Source organism: Marmota monax, unplaced genomic scaffold, assembly GCF_021218885.2.
Source record: "Marmota monax isolate L192 unplaced genomic scaffold, Marmota_monax_Labrador192_F-V1.1 WCK01_AAM20220418_F8-fsc00171, whole genome shotgun sequence".
NCBI classification, from domain to species: Eukaryota; Metazoa; Chordata; class Mammalia; order Rodentia; family Sciuridae; genus Marmota; species Marmota monax.
Window position 1 is genome coordinate 204,356 of NW_026694658.1, and position 23,744 is coordinate 228,099.

General features: G+C 34.7%; 1 protein-coding gene across 1 annotated transcript; it reads left to right on the forward strand.

Annotated features, from left to right (window-relative positions):
* Nucleotides 1-371: 371 nt before the first annotated feature.
* On the forward strand, nt 372-23,330 carry Ddx52 (DExD-box helicase 52). Its single transcript, XM_046423241.2, is given in 16 exon segments — nt 372-509; nt 1,586-1,784; nt 7,174-7,304; nt 8,327-8,512; nt 9,949-10,092; nt 10,772-10,883; nt 12,215-12,287; nt 12,796-12,999; nt 14,334-14,424; nt 16,373-16,495; nt 16,608-16,758; nt 16,918-16,993; nt 17,672-17,743; nt 19,662-19,754; nt 22,875-22,899; nt 22,901-23,330. Coding segments are annotated over 16 exon segments (1,800 nt in total). The 5' UTR covers nt 372-422; the 3' UTR covers nt 22,934-23,330.
* Nucleotides 23,331-23,744: the final 414 nt, after the last annotated feature.

The window sequence follows — 23,744 nt, forward strand, 5'->3', positions numbered from 1 at the left end:
CTTTCGATTTGCTTAACGTGCCGCGCGTTGGAGAAATTAAAAGAACCACGTCCAATACAGCTATATGCATATCAAGCCAAACCTGGTAGACTATAGAGGAAAACTGTAGTAAACTATAACCAAAATTAGGTTGTCTTATTAATTTGTTAACAGTATAATGTAAGCTCTCTTAGGACAGGAATCTTGAGATGTTTTTCACCAGACTTTCCCTAAAAAATCTAAACAGGGCCTGGGCATAAGAGGATACTAACATTTTTTTGAGGGAATTCATAAGTAGAGACGGACTACGCGACGACAATACCACCCAGCCCACAATCACAGGCAGGCTCCTCCCCCGAGGCACTTCCGCCGGAAGCAAGGCCGTCCGGAAAAGGAAGTCGACTGCGCAGACGCAATGAGCTCGCGAAGCTTTCTGGGTAAAGATGGATGTCCACGATCTCTTTCGCCGTCTAGGTGCGGGAGCCAAATTCGACGTGAAACGCTTCTCAGCAGACGCAGCTCGATTCCAGGTAGTGTGCGTAGGGGACCGAGGCCGGAGTGACTGAGAAGAAACAGGAGTGTGAGAATAAACCGGCTTCGGAGGGAGCCAACGCACTCGGGAGACCCCGTGTTCTGGCCCTGCCCTTTCTTGGGGTATTTTTCCTTTTGGGAATTCAGCTTACTCGCAGGCCTAGCCAATGCTAGCTTCCGAATGAATCTTTTTAGAGCCTTTGGTAGACATGATTGATCCTGATGCAGAAACTCTTTCCCTACTTCTTATTCAAAACAAAATCGGAATTCCTTTTAAAAGGAACTTTTCCCAAAACGGGTGGAAAGGAATTTCAGAAATATTTTTTTTTCCATTATAGTCTACCAGGTTTGGCTTGATATGCATATAGCTGTATCGGACGTGGTTCTTTTAATTGCTCCAACCCGCGGCACGTTAAGTGACCAATGAGAAGAGCAAGTTAGGAATAAGAGATCTGACATAGGGAAAGTAGTGACAATTGAGAGAAATCATTTGGGGTCCAGTGTGGAAAAACTTGAATGTCAACCTCTCTATAAGGGAATAGAGACACCACCCCAAACTTCCACCCCACCCCCGCCCCGTGCAACATGTGTTTCTTTTGATTGCAGTTTACTGTAGTTCTTCAGCCACATGTTCTGGGTCCAAATGCTGGATCTGTATTTGTTCTTGAGCAATATGTATTGGGTTCAAATGCCATTTAATAGTTTCTAGACCTTGGTCAAGTTACTTCCTAATGCCTTGCTTTTTGCATCTGTAATACTGCTCTTTTTTGCTGTACATAGAGTTACTGTGAGAATGAAGTAATTTAATATATATAAAATGCTTAGAAATCTGCTTGACATAGAGTAAATATATGTAAGAGTTCATGTTATTATGATTATTGTTACTATTATAAAGTCAAAAAAAGGGGTCTTTTTAGATTCCTTTTGCCCAAACATACTCATCAGCTCCACAAATATTTGGTGAAAGAATAAAAAAGTTGGGAAGTCATTTGTTTTATGTTCTTATTGCAAATCCTTCTTGGATGAAAACAATACTATTCTGTCAGGTTTCATTTAAATTTTTTTTGGGTTTTAGGTAGGGAAAAGGAAATATGACTTTGATTCTTCAGAAGTGATGCAGGGACTGGACTTCTTTGGAAACAAGAAGTCTGTCTTAGGTGATTGTGAAGTATCACAAACACACCAGGAACTCCAAAATGAAGAGAAAAAAGAAGAGGGCCTAACTGAAAAGAAGAGGGAGCCAAACAAGAAAAAGAGGAGGAAGCTGATTTCAGGTTAGTGTTGGATTTCAATGTTTTTTTCTATTGAATTTTTTTCAGTTATAATATAGTACATACTAGCTGGGTGGGGTGACTCACACCTGTAATCCAGATACTCAGGAGGCTGAGGCAGGAGGATTGAAAGTTGGAAACTAACCTGGGAAACTTGGTGAGATCCTCTCAAAATAAAAATGCCTGGGGATATAGCTCAGTGGTAAAGTGCTAGCCTAGCATGCTTGAGGCCTTGGATTCAATCCTCAGCAACACACACACACAAACTAAAGATGTATGCTTATAAGTCAAACAATATATAACCATTCTTCAGTTGTTGACATTCAGGTTGTTTCCATGTAGTTGCTATGATAAAGATTATAGTAAAGGTATTCATACATATATCCTTTTGCATATGTGCTTTTATTTCTGTAGAATAATATCCCCAAAGTGGAAGCACTTGGTGAAAGGGTATTTACACTCCTTTCAACATACATTACAAAATGATTTCCCACACCTTTGTCAATGCTGAATATTACTGGATTAAAGTTTTTGCCAATCTAATGAATGAAACTTTTTTATTTATATTTTCTTGATTACTGGTGGGGTTCAGCATCTTTTCATATGCTTTACTGGACATTTACATTTCAAAATTTCTGACTTGGGAGGTCTTACTCTTTACCTATTTTTTCATAGGATTTCCACCCTCTGTATCATACTGTAGGAGTATTTTTCTTTTTCTGTTATATCTATTGTTTCCTGGCCCTTTACTGTTTTTTTGTTTGTTTGTTTGTTTGTTTTTTTAAGTAGATACTTAAGTTGTATAACTTAAGTAAATTTTCTTCTCACTCTTTATCTCCAGTCCTGTATTTCTCTGGGGGTAACCACTGCTAATCAGTTTCTTTTATGTATTTCTAGAGATATTTTATCCATATATATTTTTGTATTCCTTAAAAATATGAATCTTCTATTTACATGTTGATATAGTCTATAAACATGAATAGTCTATATATAAATTGTAATGTGAACCTCCCTCCCTCCTACCCCCCTAGTTTTTTGTTTTTTTGTGGGGACAGTCTGTATGTTGTCCAGTCTGGTCTTGAACTCTCACTCTTCTTGCTTTAGCCTCCCCAGTTACAGGTGCATGCCATGGTGACCAGCCTTTAAAAAAAAAAAAAAGTATCTTGGAAATTGTTTGGAATCAGTAGGAAATGTCCTCTTTGTTCATTTTTAACACAGCACAGTATCTCATTGTGCATTCCATAGTTGACTTAAGAACTGATTTAAGGGATTGGGGTTGTAGCTTAGTGATAGAGCACATGCTTAGCATGTGTGAGGCCTTGGGTTCATTCCCCAGTATCTCACCCAACAGAATCTAACAGGTTCCTTTGTGATGGATATTTTTTTTTTTTTTTTAAAGAAAGAGTGAGAGAGAGTGAGAAAGAGGGAGAGAGAGAGAATTTTTTTTTAATATTTATTTTTTAGTATTTGGCGGACACAACATCTTTGTCTGTATGTGGTGCTGAGGATCGAACCCCGGCCGCACGCATGCCAGGCGAGCGCGCTACCGCTTGAGCCACATCCCCAGCCCTGTGATGGATATTTAGGTCACTTCTACATTTTTGTTGTTGCAGTGTTACCAGAAATGTTCTACTTTATGTGTATATGTGAGTATATCATCCAATAAATTCTTATAACAATTATATTTATTTTAAATTATAGAATTATTCATCAGAAACATTTTGTCAGTAGGAAGTATACCATTTTGTTTAGAGTAACACAGTGTAGTATCCTATTATATATACATTGTAGGGTTGGCCCATAATTGATTTGGCAAGTTCCCTTGTGATAGATATTTATTGTATTTTCAGAAAATTGCTGTTACCATGTAAGTGTCATTTTGTAGTCATTGCAGTGCTGCAAGGAGGTTTGATAAAACCTTTCCCCACTATTAATAAGAAAAACATGCAGTAAACTTGGGAAAAGTTTTTAAATGTTAGGTAGCCAGAAATACAAGTAGATACTAGAACCATTTAGCATTAAATATATATAGAACATTGATGTATGATAAAATATATAGACATATAACTATTTTTAAAATTTTGTTTCATTTATATAGCAGTACTGGGGATTAAACCCAGGGTACTTTACCACTGAACTATATCCCCAGTCCTCTTTTTTTGATTGTAGGTGGACACAATACCTTTATTTTATTTATTTATATGTGGTGCTGAGGATTGAACCCAGTGCCCCACATGTGTTAGGTGAGAACTGTATTGCTAAGCCACAACCCAGCCCCTTCAGTCCTCTATTTTTTATTTTGAGGCATAGTCTCGTCAAGTTTCCCAGGCTGGCCTCAAACTTGTGATCCTCCTCCCTCACCCTCCCAAGTTGTTGGAATTACAGGAGTCTACCACACAACCTGTGCATATATGTATTTTTAATTGGAAAATTCAAGATCTTACAAATTGGTAATGATTTGGGTATGTTAATGCCAACTGTCTTGTAAAGAATATACTTTTTTAAAAAATTTTTTTAGTCGTAGTTGGACACAATACCTTTATTTTATTCATTTATTTTTTTATGTGGTGCTGAGGATCAAACCCAGTGCCTTGCACGTGCTAGGTGAGCGCTCTACCACTGAGCCACAACCTCAGCCCCAGGAGTAGACTTTTAAAAAATTATTTATCATGAGAGACACCAGCAATATATGAGAATTTTCTTTTTCTATAAATTTTCTCTTCATGTATTTTGGCCTTTTTTGTGCCAGGTTATTCATTCATTTATCAATTTATTAAAACTAATATGTTAATGTGTTTCCAGTTTTTCATGTGCCCTTTATTATTATTTTTTCCTCCATTTTATAGGTTAAAGTTATCTTCTCCTTTATGTCTTGGGCAGGGGTAGGGGGAGTTCTGACATTTAAGTTTATTATTTTTTAAATTCTCTCTTGCTTTCTTGTTTGTAGTTTCATTTTGTTGTATTGAAATCTTTGATCCTGTGATAGAGTACTTGATAATCTATATTTTCCCTATTGTATTTTAATACATCTTTTGTTGTATTCAACTTTAATTAATATTCAGGTCTATACTAGGCTTTGTTCCTCTTCCATTGGTATTTCTGTGTTTGTATACCAATATCGGCTCGATTTTATCACTGTGACCTTATAATATATTTGAAAAAGAAAATAAAAATCCAGTAGAGCAGCAAGGCATATCATGTTTTTGACTGGGAAACTATTTTCTCCCTGAAGTTATCTATAGAATTAGTATAGTCTCAATTAAAATTGCAGCACTTTTTTGTAGAAATTATCAAAAGACTTCATATAACCAATGTAGTTTTTAAAAAGATAAAGTTGGAAGACTTAACCCTATCTCATTTCAGGACTTAATATAAAATTAACTGACTACAAATCAAGGTAGTTGATATTACCAAAGAAATAAATAGATCAAACAGAGTAGATTTCAACAAAGGTGCTAAGGCAATTCAATTGGGAAAGGAAAGTCTTTTTGACAAATTTTGTAGGATTGGTATGGAGAAAAGTTGATGTCATCCCTTATTTCAGACTATATGCAAAAGTTAACTTGAAACAACTCAGATTGAAATGCAAAATCTATAGAAGATAGATTCTAGAAGAAAATAGGAAAACTATCTTTGTTACCTTGAGGTATGTGGAGGTTTCTTAGAACACCCAAAGCACAAACCATAAAGCAAAAATCAATACATTGGACATTAAACATTTTTGCTCATCAATAGAGGGCATTAAGAAAATGAAAAGTCAAGCCATAGGGAGTAAAATATTTGCAACATGTATATCAAACAAAAAACTTGTATTCACTAATCAAAGATTATATCCCCGTAGCAATAAGTATATAAAAGATGAATATCCAAAATCATTAGTTATCAGGCAAATTTAAATGAAATGCAATACTAATGCATACCCATTAGAATAGCTGAAATAAAAGACAGACTATACCAAATGTAGGCAAGAATGTACAGAAATAAACTCGCACACTGTTGCTAATAAAACAATACAATTACTTTGTAAAACAGGGATTTTTTTTTTTTTAAGTTAAACGTGTACCTATCATATGACCCAGCTATTCCATTCATAGATATTTACCCAAGAGAAAGGAAAAAAGTGTCCTCAGGAAGACTTGTATACAAATGTTCATAGCAGCTTCATTTGTAATAGTCCCAAACTGGAAATGATCCATATGTCCTTCAGCAGAGGAAGAATAAACAAATTGTATGTCCGTGTAATGAAATACTACCTAATAATAACATGTTAAGTTAGTGATACCTTCTTTAACATAGATGAATCTCAAAATAACCATCCCAAATAAAATAAGCTAGACTAAAATTAGTACCTACATGATTCCAACTATATAAAATTCTAAAAATGGCAAACTAATCTGTAGTGACAGGAATTAAATTGGAAGTTGTCTAGGGATGGAGCAGTGGATTACAGGAGGCCATGAGGAAATTTTGGGGTTGATGAAAGTAACCATGAATGTGCTGAGTGCTTAATTAATTTATGTCAAAACCCATCAAATTATATGCTTATATGTGTATAGTGCTGGGGATTGAATCCAGGGCCTCATGCATGCTAGGCAAGCACTCTGTCACTGAGCTACATTCCCAGTCCCAAATACACTTTAAAATATATGCAGTTTATTGTATGTCACTTAAGTTCAGTGGAGTGGAAAAACAAATATTCCAGTGGAGGGCTGGGGCTGTGTTTCAGTGGTAGAACACTCGCCTAGCATACATGAGGCACTGGGTTCCACCCTCAGCACTGCATAAGAATAAATAAATAAAAGAGATGTTGTATTCATCTACAACTAAAAAATATTTTTAAAATAAAATTCCAGTGGGATATATTGCTCATTATTCCTAAAGTTTTTGAGGTTTCTCTTACATTACTATTATGTTATTTGTTCCCCCATGTTAATGGTAGTCATGTAGTCCAGTCACCAAAACAATCCTATCTAATTTTTAATTAAACCTGTGTTATTTATAGATACATGGAGAATTGCTCTCTTTACAGTATTGAGTAGTCCTAAGTATTTTGTTGTGTTCATTGTTATTGTAAGTGAAAATCTTTCTTTTATCCTCTTTCTAGCTGGTTGTTGGATATAAAGAAGCTGATTGCCTTACTGATCATGTAATTTTTTTCAATGAATTCCCTCTTTTCAAGTATGCAGTCATCTCACATATTATGCAGCTGAAACAACCAACAAAGAAAAGAGAGTGAGCTTCAGAGCTCTGATTATCAACACAACTTGCCTATTACTTTCTCTTACCTAGCTGCACAGCTGTTATTTTTTCTTGTTCAGGTGAAAGTATGGCCTGTTTGCTACCTCTAAGACCGTTGTACTTAAAATCTTTTAATTTTAAAAATGTGTTTTAGAAATTATTTCTCAAGAAGAAGATAATAGTATACAGTGGGTATCATCTGTGGAAGCAAAGATTGAAGATAAAAAAGTTAAAGGAGAGAATAAACTAACTTCGGGAAAGTTGGAACATCTCAGAAAGGAAAAGGTTAGAAAAATGTCTTAGCCCTTAAAGTTTATGTTTTTCTGAGGCAGGAACTTTTTCACTAAACTTGGGTTATTTCTTTTTCTTTTAGTAAAAGTGAATGTTAAGATCGAAGAATAATTATATTTTTTTAGGTTTAGGTTTTACTTTAATGATAAATTAAAGCAAATAGATATTTGTACTGTTGTGGAAAAACTTAAAAGCTTAAAGTTATAATTGAAGATTTTCCATTTAGATAGGTATAGATATGTGTGTTCAACAATTCTTGACCTGCTCAAATTTTAAGATTACTAGTATTTTTAGAATTAAATTTCTCAAATTTCTTAACCCTGTTTGATAAACAAAATTTGGCTCTCTTTCTATATTGAGTTCACTGATTTAGAAAGATTTCCTCAGACAGGGATTAGGAGGTTAGAATTCTTGAGAAACTTGTTCTGTAGGGACAGAATAAGGGAAGTAGGATATAGAAGAAACATCAAATATATCATTATTGTGTCTGCTATACACTTGCCATGTTGCTGATGGAGATGTGTATATAGCTAGCTAACTATAGAGATCACTGCAGCCTGCTTCACTACAGAAACTAGAATTTGGCTGTCTCTGAGACAGAGAATGAGGACACATACCAAATAAATACCTCTAAACTCCACTTTTGGCATTCAGCTTTAATAAATAGAGTTTTTTTTAATAGAGTTGTAAAAAGCATTTTATTGAAAAACATTGGCATTTGTATACTATAAAGAAAATAGATGGATTCAGTGCTTACCTTGTAGAAGTTATGTAAGAATATAAGTATGACTATGGCAGTAACACATTAATAAGAAGAAAGCATAGGTACTTTTATTAGGAAGGTCTTCTGTCTATGAAATATACTTACCATCTATGTTGCTTTGGGACTTGGATTTAATCAGAAAGTTTCATGTGTTGCTGAAGCTTATCCCAGAAACAGTTACTGTTGTTTTACAGTATCTGAGAATGTATTTATTTGACAATATCAATGGTGGCCCCTTTGCTTTACTTTTCAGATAAACTTCTTCCGGAATAAACACAAGATTCATATCCAAGGAACCGATCTTCCTGACCCAATTACTACATTTCAGCAGCTGGAGCAGGAATATAAAATAAATTCTCGATTGCTTCAGAACATTCTAGATGCAGGCTTCCAAACACCTACACCAATTCAAATGCAAGCTATTCCAGTTATGCTGCATGTGAGTATGAAGGTCTAAGATGCCTGTAACGTTCCTTTCTCTGTGTGTTTGCTCATTCTCTTCCCTCTCTCCTTAAAATCCTTTCTGCCTTATCTGCCCTGTTAAAATCCTTCACTTGATTTTAAGGTCCATCTTAAATGCCTGTGCCTCCGTAAAACTTGTCCTGATCACTATAGTTAGATGTGATCTTTTTCCTTTATCAGTACCCTTTGCCTCTTCAGCCCAACCTCGATTCTCCATGGTTTTAGTGTGTTCTTTTTCTTCTGTATGTGTGTGTGTTTTCAAAAAGAAAAAGATAAGTGTGTGTCACTGGGCTAAGAGACCAGAAGCTCAGATCTGCCTCCCTGATTAGCTAGTATTGGAGGAATTTAAAAGGAAGGGAGATACTGATTGTTAGTGGGATGGTAAGAAGGGAAATTTTTAGGGTTCTTTTGCACCAGTATAGATAATTATCATGCTTCTTCACAGTTCACATTTGTTTGGCAGAGGGTATCATCATCTGATGGGGGATTTTGAGCTTAAAACATCAAAGGGCTGGGTGACCTGCCTTCTCCTATGCACATCCATTCTTGAAAAGCTGGTTTCATACCATCCTTGAGTGGGTTTTGGAAGCTTTTCCTGAAAAACAACTTAAGCAGGTTTCAGAGGTTCAGTCCATGGTTAGCTGACTCCAATGCTCTGGGCTCAAGGTGGGGTGGAGCATCGTGGCTGAAGGGGCATGGCTGAGGAAAGCTACTTAGCTCATGGCAGCCAGGAAGTAGAGAGAGTGCTTGTTCTTTTTCTTGCAACATTTGAATCTTCTGAGGATAGGGAGTATGTTTATCTTTACATTGTTAATTGGGTTTTTAATGTCCAGAAGCTATTTCAGAAACAAATGCCTTCTAAAATTCTTGTACATAACCCAACTTAGTTTCTTTCTTCATACTTTTGATTACTTAAATACATGTATAATAAAATGCATAGATTTTAAGTGCACAGTTTAGTGAATTTCAATAATGCATTGTTACTTATAAGTTCCTCTGTCAGGTCATTGCCACTTTTGATTTCTAACCTAATTATTTAACAGAATCCTCCTTAAGGATTGAGCAGTACAGATGTCAGGATAGTAAGTTGATTCTGTGATTTTGCTTTTATAAAAAAGTCCAGTGGGGAAGAAAAATTGGAAATAGTGGATGTAATTCTCTTTGGATTTTAGTTGTTTGCATTGTCCACTCACTGAAATGGACTTAAACACCAATGCTCAGAGACTATTGGGGTGGTGATAACAAGAATGGAGAGTGATAGAAAAGCAAATATGGGAAAAGATAGGAAAGTGAATAGGACTTGAACAACTGGATAATTTAATTTAATTTTGTTGTTTTTATGACTGACAGAATAATTTGATCAGGCTCTGGAATTTTTATGTACTTTTCCTTGTACTTATTTTACATTTTCAGGGTCGGGAACTTCTGGCTTCTGCTCCAACAGGATCTGGGAAGACTTTAGCTTTTAGCATTCCCATTTTAATGCAGCTGAAACAACCTGCAAATAAAGGCTTCAGAGCCCTAATTATATCCCCAACACGAGAACTTGCCAGCCAGGTATGACTTACAGCTTTTGAGTGAATGCATTTGTGTTTGCTTCATTGATTTTAGCAAGGTTAATTAAAAGGATCTCAAAAGAATAAGGGCCATTAAAAAAAATAATAAGACCCATGTATTTTGTCATAGTCAAATATTCTGTATAGAGTGTTCTGTATATTACTGCATATGGACCAGTCTTTTAAGACTTCTTATAATTTTCTAAAACATGATGATTTTATCATTTATACTTTGAAGAAGTAAATGTTTTAAGATGCTTGAAATTGAAAAGCTCCTGTGATATATTTCTAAAATTTTATTTTTCTACTTAGAAAAAATGAAACCTTATCTTAGTTTTTGAGAAAGTAAAACTATGAGCTGTTCCACCCTATCAATTTGCTTAATATAAGACACATACAAAGTATGAAATAGTCTCATAATACTCTGTATTCTAAAAAGAACAATATGTTAACAGATTGAAGGAATATTAGTTTTATCTCTTGAAACTAGTTTATTAGGTCTTGGAAAAAACCACTGAATCCTCTTTGGTCTTGAAGTTCTAAAATGCTAATATGCTAGGTTAATCACATTATTATAGGTTTAATTTGAGGTATTCATGAGTTGATAAATTTATTAATAATGTAAAGCATATCCACCCTGTCCAAGTAGCACCTCATCTCTTTATCATTTTATGTTTTAGATTCATCGAGAGTTAATTAAAATCTCTGAGGGAACAGGATTCAGGATACACATGATCCACAAAGCAGCAGTAGCAGCCAAGAAATTTGGACCTAAATCATCTAAGAAGTTTGGTAAGAAATTCATGCTTGGGATATAGAGCAAGCAAGGGATTTGGAAGTTGTAAATATCCTAATTACCACATAAGAGTTGTTAAAAGCCATGTATGTAATTAGTGTTATTTTTAAAGAAACTAAAGAGATGTCCTCCCTATTCCACTCAATGGCAATATAAATATATACCAATGGTGAGATGATTTTGCCTATCTCTGTTCACCTTGGGGACATTTGTGAATATCTGTAGACATTTTTAATTGTTGCAACTGGAAGGGAATCTAATAGCTAATAGTGGGTTAGAGGCCAGGGATATTGTTAAATATTTTATAATACCCAAGATTACCCTCTACAAAAGAGTTATCTGAGGGCTGGGGATGTGGCTCAAGCGGTAGCGCGCTGGCCTGGCATGCGCGCAGCGCTGGGTTTGATCCTCAGCACCACATACAAATAAAGATGTTGTGTCCGCCAAAAACTAAAGAAAAATAAATATTAAAAAATTAAAAAAAAAAAGTTATCAGACCTAAAATGTTAACAGTGCTGAGGCTGAGAAACCCTGCTTTATAGTACTGATTTTTAATCTGCCATGAAAATACTCTTGCAGGTAAGAATGGATTACCTCCTTGTCCTTACAGCAGCCAGATAATCAGATTTTGTCTTTCATCTTTAAGTTCTGAGTAAAATTTCATTTAAAGAAAGAATTTTACAGGGCTGGGGTTGTGGCTTAGCAGTAGAGCGCGCTCCTCGCACGTGCGAAACCCTGGGTTCAATCCTCAGCACCACATAAAAATAAATGAATAAAATAAAGGTATTGTGTCCAACTTCAACTAAAAAAATAAATATTTTTTTTTTAAAAAAGGTATTTTTCTGTGTGTGTGTGTGTTGGGGGGGGGAGTTTGAAAATCAAATTGTTGGATTGTATATTATTCTTGTCTCTTAGAAGTTGAGAAGACTGTCCAAATAAATAAAAGAGATACAGTAGTTTATGCTATCATGGAAAAAAAAAATGTTTATTGGCTTTCTAATAAGGAAGAACTTTTATGTCAGTAACTTTTCTGTCCCCTTCCAATGAAACGTTATTGACTTGAGATTCAGAAGGCTTAATTTCTTTAAAGAGGGATATACCTAGCCAGTGTTGGTGCGGGCCTGTGATCCCAATGATTCAAGAAGCTAAGGCCAGAAGCTCCTGAGTCCTAGGCTAGCCTCAACAACTTAGCAAGACCCTGACTCAAAATGAAAAGCACCCCTGGGTTCAGGCCCCAGTACTACACCCCATCCCCTGCCCCCCACACATACACACACAAAAGTGATGTGACTTATTTTTTGCAATTTTTACCATTTGTTTCCTGTAGATATTCTTGTGACTACTCCAAATCGACTCATCTATTTATTGAAGCAAGATCCACCAGGAATAGACCTAACAAGGTACAGATAATATTTTAATGTCCTTCATGTGTGTTTTTCATTAGTTGGTTATATTTTATTCTCAATTACTTGTATTACTTCCCTTTGGAGCTTATCTGCTAACTTAAATCAATGTTGATGTAGACAATAATAGTTTTCGTTAAACTCATAGAGAAAATAACTATCTAGTCTGGAAGAACATTTTGATAAGCATTTTGATTGCCCTAGACCTTTGCTTATCTTTCAGCAAAAATGATGAAGTTCGTGAGATTTATGCAAAACTCTGTTGTAATGGAACCTCATCTTTGAACCTAATAGGTTTGTTGAGTTAGGTTTATTTTACATTTTTACATTTTTCATGCTTATTTTTCTTATATATCTTTTTCTGGTATGATACCTTTTTCTAACATGATAAAGTGGATCTGAAAAGCAGAATCATGGTTTGACTTCCTCATGTGTCCCCACAGTTTAATGAAGTGTCTTGGATCTTATAGTTTTAATGTTTACAAATTGTTCTGTTATTTCTTAGTGTTGAGTGGCTGGTAGTAGATGAATCAGACAAACTGTTTGAAGATGGCAAAACTGGGTTTAGAGACCAACTGGCTTTCATTTTCCTGGCCTGCACATCCCACAAGGTCAGAAGAGCTATGTTCAGTGCAACCTTTGCATATGATGTTGAACAGTGGTGCAGACTCAACTTGGACAATATTATTACTATATCCATTGGAGCAAGGTAACTAATTGTTGTTGCACATTATCCCACTGATTTATTTTCAAATACACGTGATTCTTAGACTCAAGGAGATAGCTTGTTTGGCACGAGAGTCTTACATAAAAGAGTTTTACTTAAAGAAATTTTGTTGTTGTTGTTAAGTCATAATTGATTGATTTATAATTCCTTTTTAAAAATAATTTGGTAGGGTCTGGGATTGTAGCTCAGTGGTAGAGCCTATCATGTGTGAAGCCCTGGCTTTAATCCATAGCACCAAAAAAGAAAAAAGGAAGGAAGAAGGGAGGCAGAAGTTAATTTAGGAGAGCATTTTATATTAAAAAAATGTATCGTGGTAGAAAGCAGTACAGGGAAATTATACTGTGACCAACAGAATATTGTACAACAATGAAACAATAAATATAAAGACTATATTAAAAAATTTCTTGTGACATCATATTAAATGGAAGAGAAAACTGGATGTAGTGGTATGCACCTGTAGTTCTAACTACTTGGGAGGTTGAGTTAGGAAGATCACTTGAGCTTAGGAGTTCAAGGCCAACCTGGGCAACATAGTGAGACTCCATCCCCCCGACCCCACCAAAAAAAGAAGCAAAATGGGACAATAAAGAATATACTGTCTGCTTTAAACTTAAAATTCATAAAAAGAAAGCAGAGCCAATTTACCATAAGTATAATTTAAAGGCAGACAACAGAATGGGAAAAAATAAAGCTTTAATACCTCTCCCTCTAATCGTCATTGTATATATAGCCTACCTCTAATCATTAAGAAGAAAGTTTAGCCATATAGAATAACAACCTTAAAAATGTTCTCATTATTTTACCCAGTAATTTTATATTTAGAATTTTTAACAAATAATCACATGAAAATTGTGACTAGAATACAATAAAACATAAAAATTCATTCTAAAATGGTAGAATTGTAGGTAATTTATTTATTTTTTTATAATATATATTGTTATTTTGTGGTTGTTGTATGTTTTGTTTTGTTTTGAGATGGAGATATGCCATGTTGCCCAGGCTGGGCTCAAACTCGTGATCCTCCAACCTCAGCCTCTAGGGTAGCTGGGATTATAGACATGTACCACTATGCCTGGCTTATATAACTTGAATATTTCCTAAAAAATTTCCTCAAAAGATAACATTTTTATAATTAGAACAAAACATTTTAAAATAACAATTCTACTTTCAAATTAAAGTATAAATATTTACTTATGTTGACAGTAGAAAAGTTGATTTTATGGAGTTCTGTGTAAAATTGTTGATTATTATTTTAGAGTTCAGCAGGGAAAGCAAAAAGTGGCTCTCATGAACTACTAGATATATTTTCTCCTCAGGAATTCTGCAGTAGAGACAGTAGAACAAGAACTTCTCTTTGTTGGGTCTGAGACTGGAAAACTTTTGGCCATGAGAGAACTTGTTAAAAAGGTATGTGGGTTTTGGTAAGGTTTACCAAGTCTTACCTGGTGGGAGGCTCCACAATACCTCATCATCATACTGCCACTTACTTAGTGGTCCAGTGGTGGTGAGTCTGTCTCTCCTGCCTCAGAGTTGGCTAGGAGAAGACCCACCTGATGCTGTTAAAAGCATATTTTTCCCCTCTGTGTATATGTCCCATTCATCCCCACATCCTTCTGTTGGTTCGTTACAGAAGAACTGGGGCATTGTAGAATGAGTTAGACACTGAGTGGGGGTTTCTTTTGTCGTACCTTTGGTAAGTGCCGAGTAGAAGCCATAGTTTAAAAAGTTAAGTACTGTGGGTCATATATACTAAGCAAAAAGAAATATAAATTCTGCACCCTGAAATTTTGTCTTAATTAAGGGATAACGTTAAGTATACTTATATAATATAGTTTGTGATAAAATGCTAAAAAAAGCAAAAGCATCCAAAGGTCATAATGGACTATTGGGGTAAGCTCATTTGGTTGGAGAAAGTCTTATACAAGGTATCCTGCTAATCAGAGCCCTGAAAGAGGGTCTATAGGACAAATGGTGGAGGGGGAAAGTGTTCCCAGTTCAGAGAGCAGCCTGAATAAAACTTGAAGAGGTGGCGGTGCATACTATATGTTTGGAGACTAATGAAGAGGTTACACATCTAAGGCAGGGTGTATGGTGGGAATTTAAGGATTAGGTTGGACAGTGAAGTTAGGGTCAGGTTGAGAGAGACCCCTGGACATTTCTGAAGAATGTGGCCACATAATTTTTAAGGAAAATTACTCAAACCATAGTATGTAAGATGGGGTGTAAAGAAAAAGGCAGAAAGTGAGGAAAATAATTACTAGGCCGTTAAATTAGACTGAGCAGAGATAAGGAGAAAATAAACAAGTGTGGCAGCTGATAAGGTGTTTGTAAGTAATTGTCAATGATATAAGTGGTATGCTTTAGAGGTTAAGAGCATGAACTCTGGAGCCAGACTACCTGGATTAAGATTATAGCTCCAACATTGTACTTTGATGCAATTTAACTCCCCTCTGTTCCAGTTTCTTCATCTGTAAGGTGGGATAATAATGTCTACCTCATAGAACTATTAATAGTATTTGAGTTAATATAAACATAGTACTTAAAATGGTGCTTGGCACATAATAAATTCTATATGTGTTCATTTTATCAACATTCTTAAAGGTATCACTTGCCACAAGGAAATTTTAAGGTTTTCAAAGATAATCATATAGACATAATACAGCAGAGATTCTTGGTTTTTTTTTTTTTTTTTTTTTAGCAATGTATGAACTTTGGGAAGTCTGTGAATTGTATGTCAGATTGTGTGAATAAGTGGTTGCCAGTTAGAAAGCCTCATCACTTTCATTAGATGCCAAAAGGAGTGTGTAAACCAAAATAAAAAGGCTAAGAAGTACTAATATGGGCATTTGAAGATACAGAAACTTGGATTTGAAAGAGGCAGGGTTCAATGGTTCAATGATATAAATATAAAAATAATCTGCTTAGAGGTTGATACTGAGATTTTATATAATAAGATAGAAATTATATTAGAACTTAGAACCAAAGACTAAGATAACAATTAAAGAAACAAGTTTTTACATTACAAGCAGAATCGAAATTCTGAGGCATATAAGCCAAGAAATGATTGTTTCAGAATGGACATCCAGTATTGTGACTAAAAAGTAATTGATAAGTTTATTTGAATTAACATGATGAATAATATTGTTCAAATTAAGTGGAAAGAGCTCATTGTAGAGAATGGATGGTGAGGAAGATGAAGGCAGATTTAGACCACTGGCCTGAGGCATTTGGCCGTGAAAGTACAATAAATTGAATTTGGTTCTTTTGTGAACTAAAATCATATTATGATATATGTCTGGTTGTATTATTCCTTATGAGTTATGTGTACTAACTTTTGCTTTTGTTCTTTTAAAAGGGTTTCAGTCCACCTGTTCTTGTTTTTGTTCAGTCCATTGAAAGGGCTAAAGAACTTTTTCATGAGCTCATATATGAGGGTATTAATGTGGATGTTATTCATGCAGAAAGAACACAACAACAGGTAAATGTGTACTTTCAAAACCTTAAAGAAATACTGGCATTAAATTTATGAAGTGCCCATTTTTCATTTCTAGCTTGGTAATACAGCATTTAATATATATTTTCTTAAACAGAGAGATAATACAGTCCACAGCTTTAGAGCAGGAAAAATCTGGGTTCTTATTTGTACGGCCTTGCTTGCAAGAGGGATTGATTTTAAAGGTGTGAATTTGGTGATCAATTATGACTTTCCAACCAGCTCAGTAGAATATATCCACAGGATAGGTAAGTTCTCTTTATTTTTTCTTCCTCTGCGCTGCCCACTCATCCATCCTTTAGAAATACTCACTTTTTAATGCTATGAAAACCCATCACTTATTATGTGAACCTCGAGAGTCCCTTTGAAACTTCCAAAAAAAATTTTTATGGTCTGATTTCTCTTAGGTCGAACTGGAAGAGCAGGGCATAAAGGGAAAGCCATTACATTTTTCACTGAAGATGATAAACCATTATTAAGAAGGTAAATTAGGAAAAGTACCTTAGTATCCAATTGGCAAAATTGTCTTATTATTTTTGTATGTATTTTTTTTAAACAGATAACTACAAAATAGCTATGTCCCAAATTCTGCTAATGGTGTTAAGCAGCTAAATTTTAGCCATGGAAAAAGGAAAAATGAACAGTCTTATCTTTCCTTCTGTTATTAGAACTTGGAAATAGTATTGCTTTGAGCGCCTTTCACATATGCTTATATAGGGGGTGTATTCCAACAGCTTTGGATCCACCTGAGGTCTCCTTAGCAACCTCAACATAGTGTAAAACATAGTTTTCTATCTACGAAATAGGGATAATAATAGTATTTAGGGTTCTTGTGAGGAGTGAATAAGTTACTATATGTGAAAAGTTTAATGCAACTCCATAGTAAACACTACCACTTAATAAATTTAAGCATGATACTGGCTTCATTCAGTGTTTCCTCTATGATTTGGCCTAGTAGTTTTTTAGGGCTTGATTAATGTTAAAATGGTTGCTATCTAAAGTTCTTCATCATTACATGATTTCAGTCCAGTAGATGGTTTTCTCAGTAATCCACATTTTTGTATATTAGAACACTCTACTGGAGTACTTTGTGTAGTTATAGTTCCTTTTATGTTGTACTTTGACAAGATACAGGTTTATGTTTATGGGGTTCCTTTTCAGTGTTGCCAATGTTATACAGCAGGCTGGATGTCCAGTACCAGAGTACATAAAAGGTTTCCAGAAGCTACTAAGGTATAATCTTGAATTTACCTTCTCTTTCTGTTTGCATATACATTGTTACTTTTTGGGTTTTTTTGTTTTGTTTTGTTTTCTTGCTTTTTATTTATTTCATAATATAAGTATATATCTTCAAACAGTATATTGTTTAGTTTTAAGTGGTTTTGATCTTATACATAGATGCTCCTTGACTTTCAGTGGGGTTACATCCTGATAAACCCACTATAAGTTGAAAAGATTGTAAGTCAAAAATGCATTTAATCTACTCCCCTACGGAACATCATAGTTTAGCAACTCTGTTAGAGTATCAGTTGTTTACCTCATGATTGAGTAGTTTCCTGGGAGCTTTGGTTTTCTGCTGCCACCAGCATTGGAAGAGAATATTGTACTGCATAGTGCTAGTCAGGAATAGTTAAAATTCAAAATATAGATTCTACTGAATGTGTGTCATTTTAGCATTATCATAAAGCTTTAAAAATTGCAAGTCAACCCATCCTTGTCAGGGATCTCCTGTACATGGTGTCAAACTAGATATGTCCTTTTACTTTGTTTCTTGCTCAACATTCAGTTTTTTTATTGTGTGGGGTTTTTTAAAAATTAATTTTTAATTAATTAATTAATGTATTTTGTGGTACCTGGGATCAAAACCAAGGCCTCATTAATGATTGGCAAGCACTCTTACCCCTAAGCTACACTTCCAGCCCTTATTTTATTATTTTTTGAGTATGGGGTAAACTACATAATAAAATTTTATCACTTTTTTTTTTCCAGTTGTAAATGGACAAAATACCTTTACTTTATTTATTTTTTTATGTAGTGCTGAGAATCAAACTCAGTGCCTCATACATGCTAGGCAGGTTCTTTCTCTACCACTGAGCTACTACCCAGCCCCCAAATTTATCATCTTTAAAAATTTTTTATTGGAGCATTATAATTATACATATTAGTGGGATTCATTGTTGCATACTTATACATACACATTAAAATTTACCATCTTAACCATTTAGTGTACAGTTCACCGATGTTAAATACATTCATTATGTTATGTAGGCATTACCACCATCCATCTCCACAATTCTTTTCCTCTTAAAAAACTGCAATTCTATATCCATTACACAGTAACTCCCCATTTTCCCATCCTTAGGCCCCAGCATCTACCATTCTATTATGTTTCTCTGATTTTGACTACTCTAAATAGAATCATACAGTACTTATCTTTTTGTGATAGGCTTATTTCATCTACCATAATTTTAATTTCCTCAAAGTTCCCCTATACAATATAATCAAAATTCCCTTCCTTTTTAAGGCTGAATAGTATTCCACTGTATGCATGTACCACATTTTATTTATCCATTCATCTGTTGGTGCACACTTTGGTGGTTTCTACATTTTAGCTGCTGTGAACATGGGTGTTCACATGTCTTCAAAGCTATTTTCCTACCATATTGATTTGTGCCATCTCTTGACATTATAGTTCTAATAGTACTGCATTTAGGGCATTTAAGATAAAAACATTGCTTCTAAATACTTGTAAATGATGTTTTCTTTCCTTGCCAGTTTTCTCATCCTTGAAATTTTAACTATTCAGACTTTTAAAAAATTATTCAATGTGAGTGAAGTATACTTAGAGTTATTTTAGTTCATAAAATCATATAAAACAGTTAACTGACCAAAATCAGATTCTAATGCTTGTTGATAAAGGGTATAAAGTTGCCTATTTTAATCAGTGCCTTTTTAAAAAGTCGAGTTCAATATATCGTACCTTTGAGATACTCTGTAAATGCTAGTTTATTAAAGTGGATGTAGCCCACCTTAAACCTGTAAGTAGTTTAAAAATGAATTTTGTGATCAAGAATCAAAATGAATGTTAGCTGTTGTTTTTCTGAATGAAGTTGCACTTAATTTATTTCCTTTCCCACATTGTAACTTTCAGCAAACAAAAGAAAAAGATGATTAAGAAACCACTGGAAAGGGAAAGTATTAGTACAACTCCAAAATATTTTTTAGAGAAATCTAAAGACAAACGGTAAGTATATATGGTTAAAAAAAAAAAAAAAAAAAAGCTGCTGTTTGACTCAATCATATAGTTAGGGTAGGCATTATTTTTCTGTAAGATACAGTTTTAGAGGTAGAATTAATAGTCTATGGTCCATTATAAAATGTGATAAAAATAATATCTCAGGTTGCCTGTAATTTGGGAAGTAAGATGATTTGATGTTGAATTTTTTTCTATATATGTACATTAATGACCTGGGTTTTTCCATATTTGAAAATACGGATTCAAGCCAGATGTGGTGGCACATAGGCATGTAATCCCAGAAACTTGGGAGGCTGAGGCAGGAGTTCAAAGCCAGCTTCAGTAACTTAGTGAGACCCTAAGCAAATTAGCAAGACCCTGTCTCAAAATAAAAAATAAAATGTCTGGGCATGTAGTTCCATGTGTAAGTGCCCCTGGGTTCAATCCCCAGTGCCAAAAAAAGAAAAGAAAATATGGGGGGCTAAGGTTGTTAAGATACTGTGTGTTCATTTACAACTAAATAATTTTTTTTCTTAATGGGTTCATTTCACTTCAAATTAGAATGGTATTGCCCACCATCTCCACACAGTCTGCATCACAGTGTGCAACTGAAGCCAATAGTTAGGACCAGCTTTATATTCTGGGTAGAATTTCAGTATAATCCTAGGTTTTTGCTGAAGCATATTGTAAGCTCTAAAAAGTATTACATGGATATATTTTATAGGAACTTAGTCTAGTGTTCTTTTTTTTTTTTTTCCTTAAAGCATAGAATTTGTATTGTACATGTTTTGGTAGTAGTAGGCCAAAATAATGAACAGTCTTACTCTTTCTACTATTTAAGAAAAATGGCAGTCTTCAAGTTCCAGTAATAGGTTGATATATGCTCTAATAAAATTGCTTGATTCTAATAATTTCTTTATTATGTATGGAGGAAAGTAGTCATATCAGAAATGTTACAAACCTTATTCTTTGTATGATCTCAAAAGTTAGGATTACATATGCAATCTTTGAAGGCACTGAGCAGCAACTGACCAGTGTTTATGAAAACTGAAAAAATCAGCTGGAGCATAAGATAGTGGCTATATCAAATTTTAATAAGCTACATTAGCATTTTAAATAATTACACCTTAAATATTTTTATGTCTGTAGCATTTATACTCTAGGGGTTATTAAAATAGCTGCCCAAAGACTTTGATGATACTTGGTATAAATCTTGTCATATCACCTGCTTTGGTTTTCTTTCCACTTCCTTATTAAAGACCTTATTTCTTTTCTATTCTTTTAAATTTTAGTTATTTTTCAGTTTTAGATGGGCACAATACCTTTATTTATTTATTTATTTTTATGTGGTGCTGAGGATTGATCCTAGTGCCTCACACTTGCCAGGCAAGCTCTCTACCACTGTTTATTAAAGTGGGTATAGGGCTGCAGATATAACCCCAGCCCTAAAGACAATATTTCTTTCTTTTTTTTTTTTATTTTATTTATTTTTTATTAGCTACTATGACATTACAATGATCTGGCAATTCATACATTTGAAGACCATATTTCTTAATGCAGCATACAAACAAGACCCAATCTGATCTGGTTCTTGCTTACCTTTCCACTGTAGATGTTCTATTAATGATCTCTTCCATGCCTGTAGCTCTAACACATAGCTCTGTTGATAATTCTTGTTTTGTTTTTTGTAGTACTGGAGATTGAACCCAGGGGCACTGTACCATTGAGCCACTGAGCTACCTCCTCAGTCCTTATTTTGAGATAGGGTCTTGCTAAGTTTCCAAGGCTGACCTTGAACTTGGAATCCTCCTGCCTCTGCCCTCTAAGTAACCTGGAGTACAGGCATGCATTACCTCACAGGGACTGGTAACTTAAGTTCATGCCTTTAGCCCAGCTTCCCCAGTGGGCTACAAACCTGAATCTTGTTACCTAGGCACTATAAACTCCACCTGGTGTATGCTCTTTATATGGTAATTGGGATTAGACCCAGGACTTTCTGTTTTTTTTGTTTTGTTTTGTTTCTGTGGTGCCCGGGATTGAACCTGGGGCATTGTGCATGCAAGGCAAGCACTCTGCCAACTGAGCTGTATCCTCAGCCCTCCATCTGGTGTAATAGAGGGAAAAACTGAATTTGGAGCCAGAAAACTCATTCGAATACCTACTTTCCTTTGTGACTTTGTGCAAGTCACTTCACCCAAATTTTTTTACTCCTATATATAGTGGAAATAATTATGTAAATAATTCAAACGCTGGCCAGGAGCAGTGGCATACCTATGATCCGAATGCCTTAGGAAGGCAGAGGCAGGAGGATCGTGAGTTCAAAGTCAGCCTCAGCTACTTAGTAAGGCCCTAAGCAACTCAGTGAGATCCTGACTCTAAATAAAATACAATAAAGGGCTAGGGATGTGGCTCAGTGGTTAAGTGCCCCTGGGTTCAATCCCTAGTACCAATAATAAAAATAATACAAACTGTGTTGCTCAGCCTTGGAAGATTGGATAAGTTAATATATACTATAGAACTTTGTATATAATATAGTATTTTGTATATATTGTATATAATATAGTATTTATAATATAGTATGCAAACGTTTTTTCAAAAATTTTTCCTTTTGCTGTGTTACCATTTAGTTAATGACATTCATCAGTTACTAGGCCAGAGTATCAGATTGTTGGAGTTCATATCTGACATTTATTACTAGTGTAAAATAATTGGAAAGTTACTTTACCACTCTGTCTCATTTTCTGTATCTATAAAATGAGGATAATGGAATCTTCTAAGTTGTTAGTAAGATTACCTGAGTTAATGCATGTAAAATACTTTGTAACAGTGTCTAGTATTTAATAAGCAGTGAATCAATGTGAACTTCTATTATTAAGTTAGTATTAGAATCCGTCTTTCTTATAAGTATGAAAGTGATCAAAGACTGTACTAGTGTAGTTTGTTGTGATGTTTCTGTCTCCTCTATGTGATAATGATTTTCTATAGGGCAGAGACCATGTTTAATGCATCTTTGTGTTCCTGTGCCTCTTATATTTTGATATTCAAGTTTCAGTGTTTATTAAACCCTCAGAGTTATGGAAAGTCAATATATATAGAATTTCTGATTGAATTTCTCTTTCCTTTTCATAGGAAAAAGGTCACCAGTCAGAACAGCAAAAAAGAAGGTAGCTCTTGAAGATAAAAGTTAAAAAGAGACTTTGTAAAAGACTAACCCAGAAATATAATTATATGATATCAGCATGAATGGTGTTTTCTTAGAATACTTCAAGTTTTAATATCACCTCTACCAAACATTTGAAATCAACTACAACTACATGTGACTGAAAAATGATCATAAACTATCAATGCAGTTTTAATTTTAATTTGTAGGTTAAAATCACACAATGAATGTAACATTCATTGTTATTTTTGTGGTTTGAATCCAGAGAGATACTTCTTATAGAAGAACAAAAGTTTATGCTAAAAAATAACATCCAAATGTGGTGAACTCTTACGGATTTTTCCCTTCAAGTTTGAAGGAAAGTGTGATGTATGCTATAAAGAGGCATCTGGAATTAAATTTTAAAATAAAGCCTTGAGATTGAATGCCCCTTCCACATGCTTTTTTGGGGGACTGGGGGTGGGGTGGATGGGAGGCAGCACAGATTATCTACCAAAAAGAAAACTATTGTTCTATTAATATTAATTTTTTAAAAAATGCTTTTAGTTGTAGATGGCACAATACTTTTATTTTATTTGCTTATATTTATATGGTGCTGAGGATCAAACCCAGTGCCTCACACATTGTAGGCAAGTGCTCTACCACTGAGCTACAACCCCAGCCCCAATATTTCTCAGTTTCTTGATGATCTTTTGTGATGTGGGTCACACTAAAGAGATGCTTATTCTGTGGCTGGTTATTCAAGTTTCTTAGGATTTGAAGTTGTGCTCAGTTTAAGTACCCTTAGTATTCTTACACCTCATTAGTAAGGTAGCTTATATTTAGCTGTTGTAATGTTG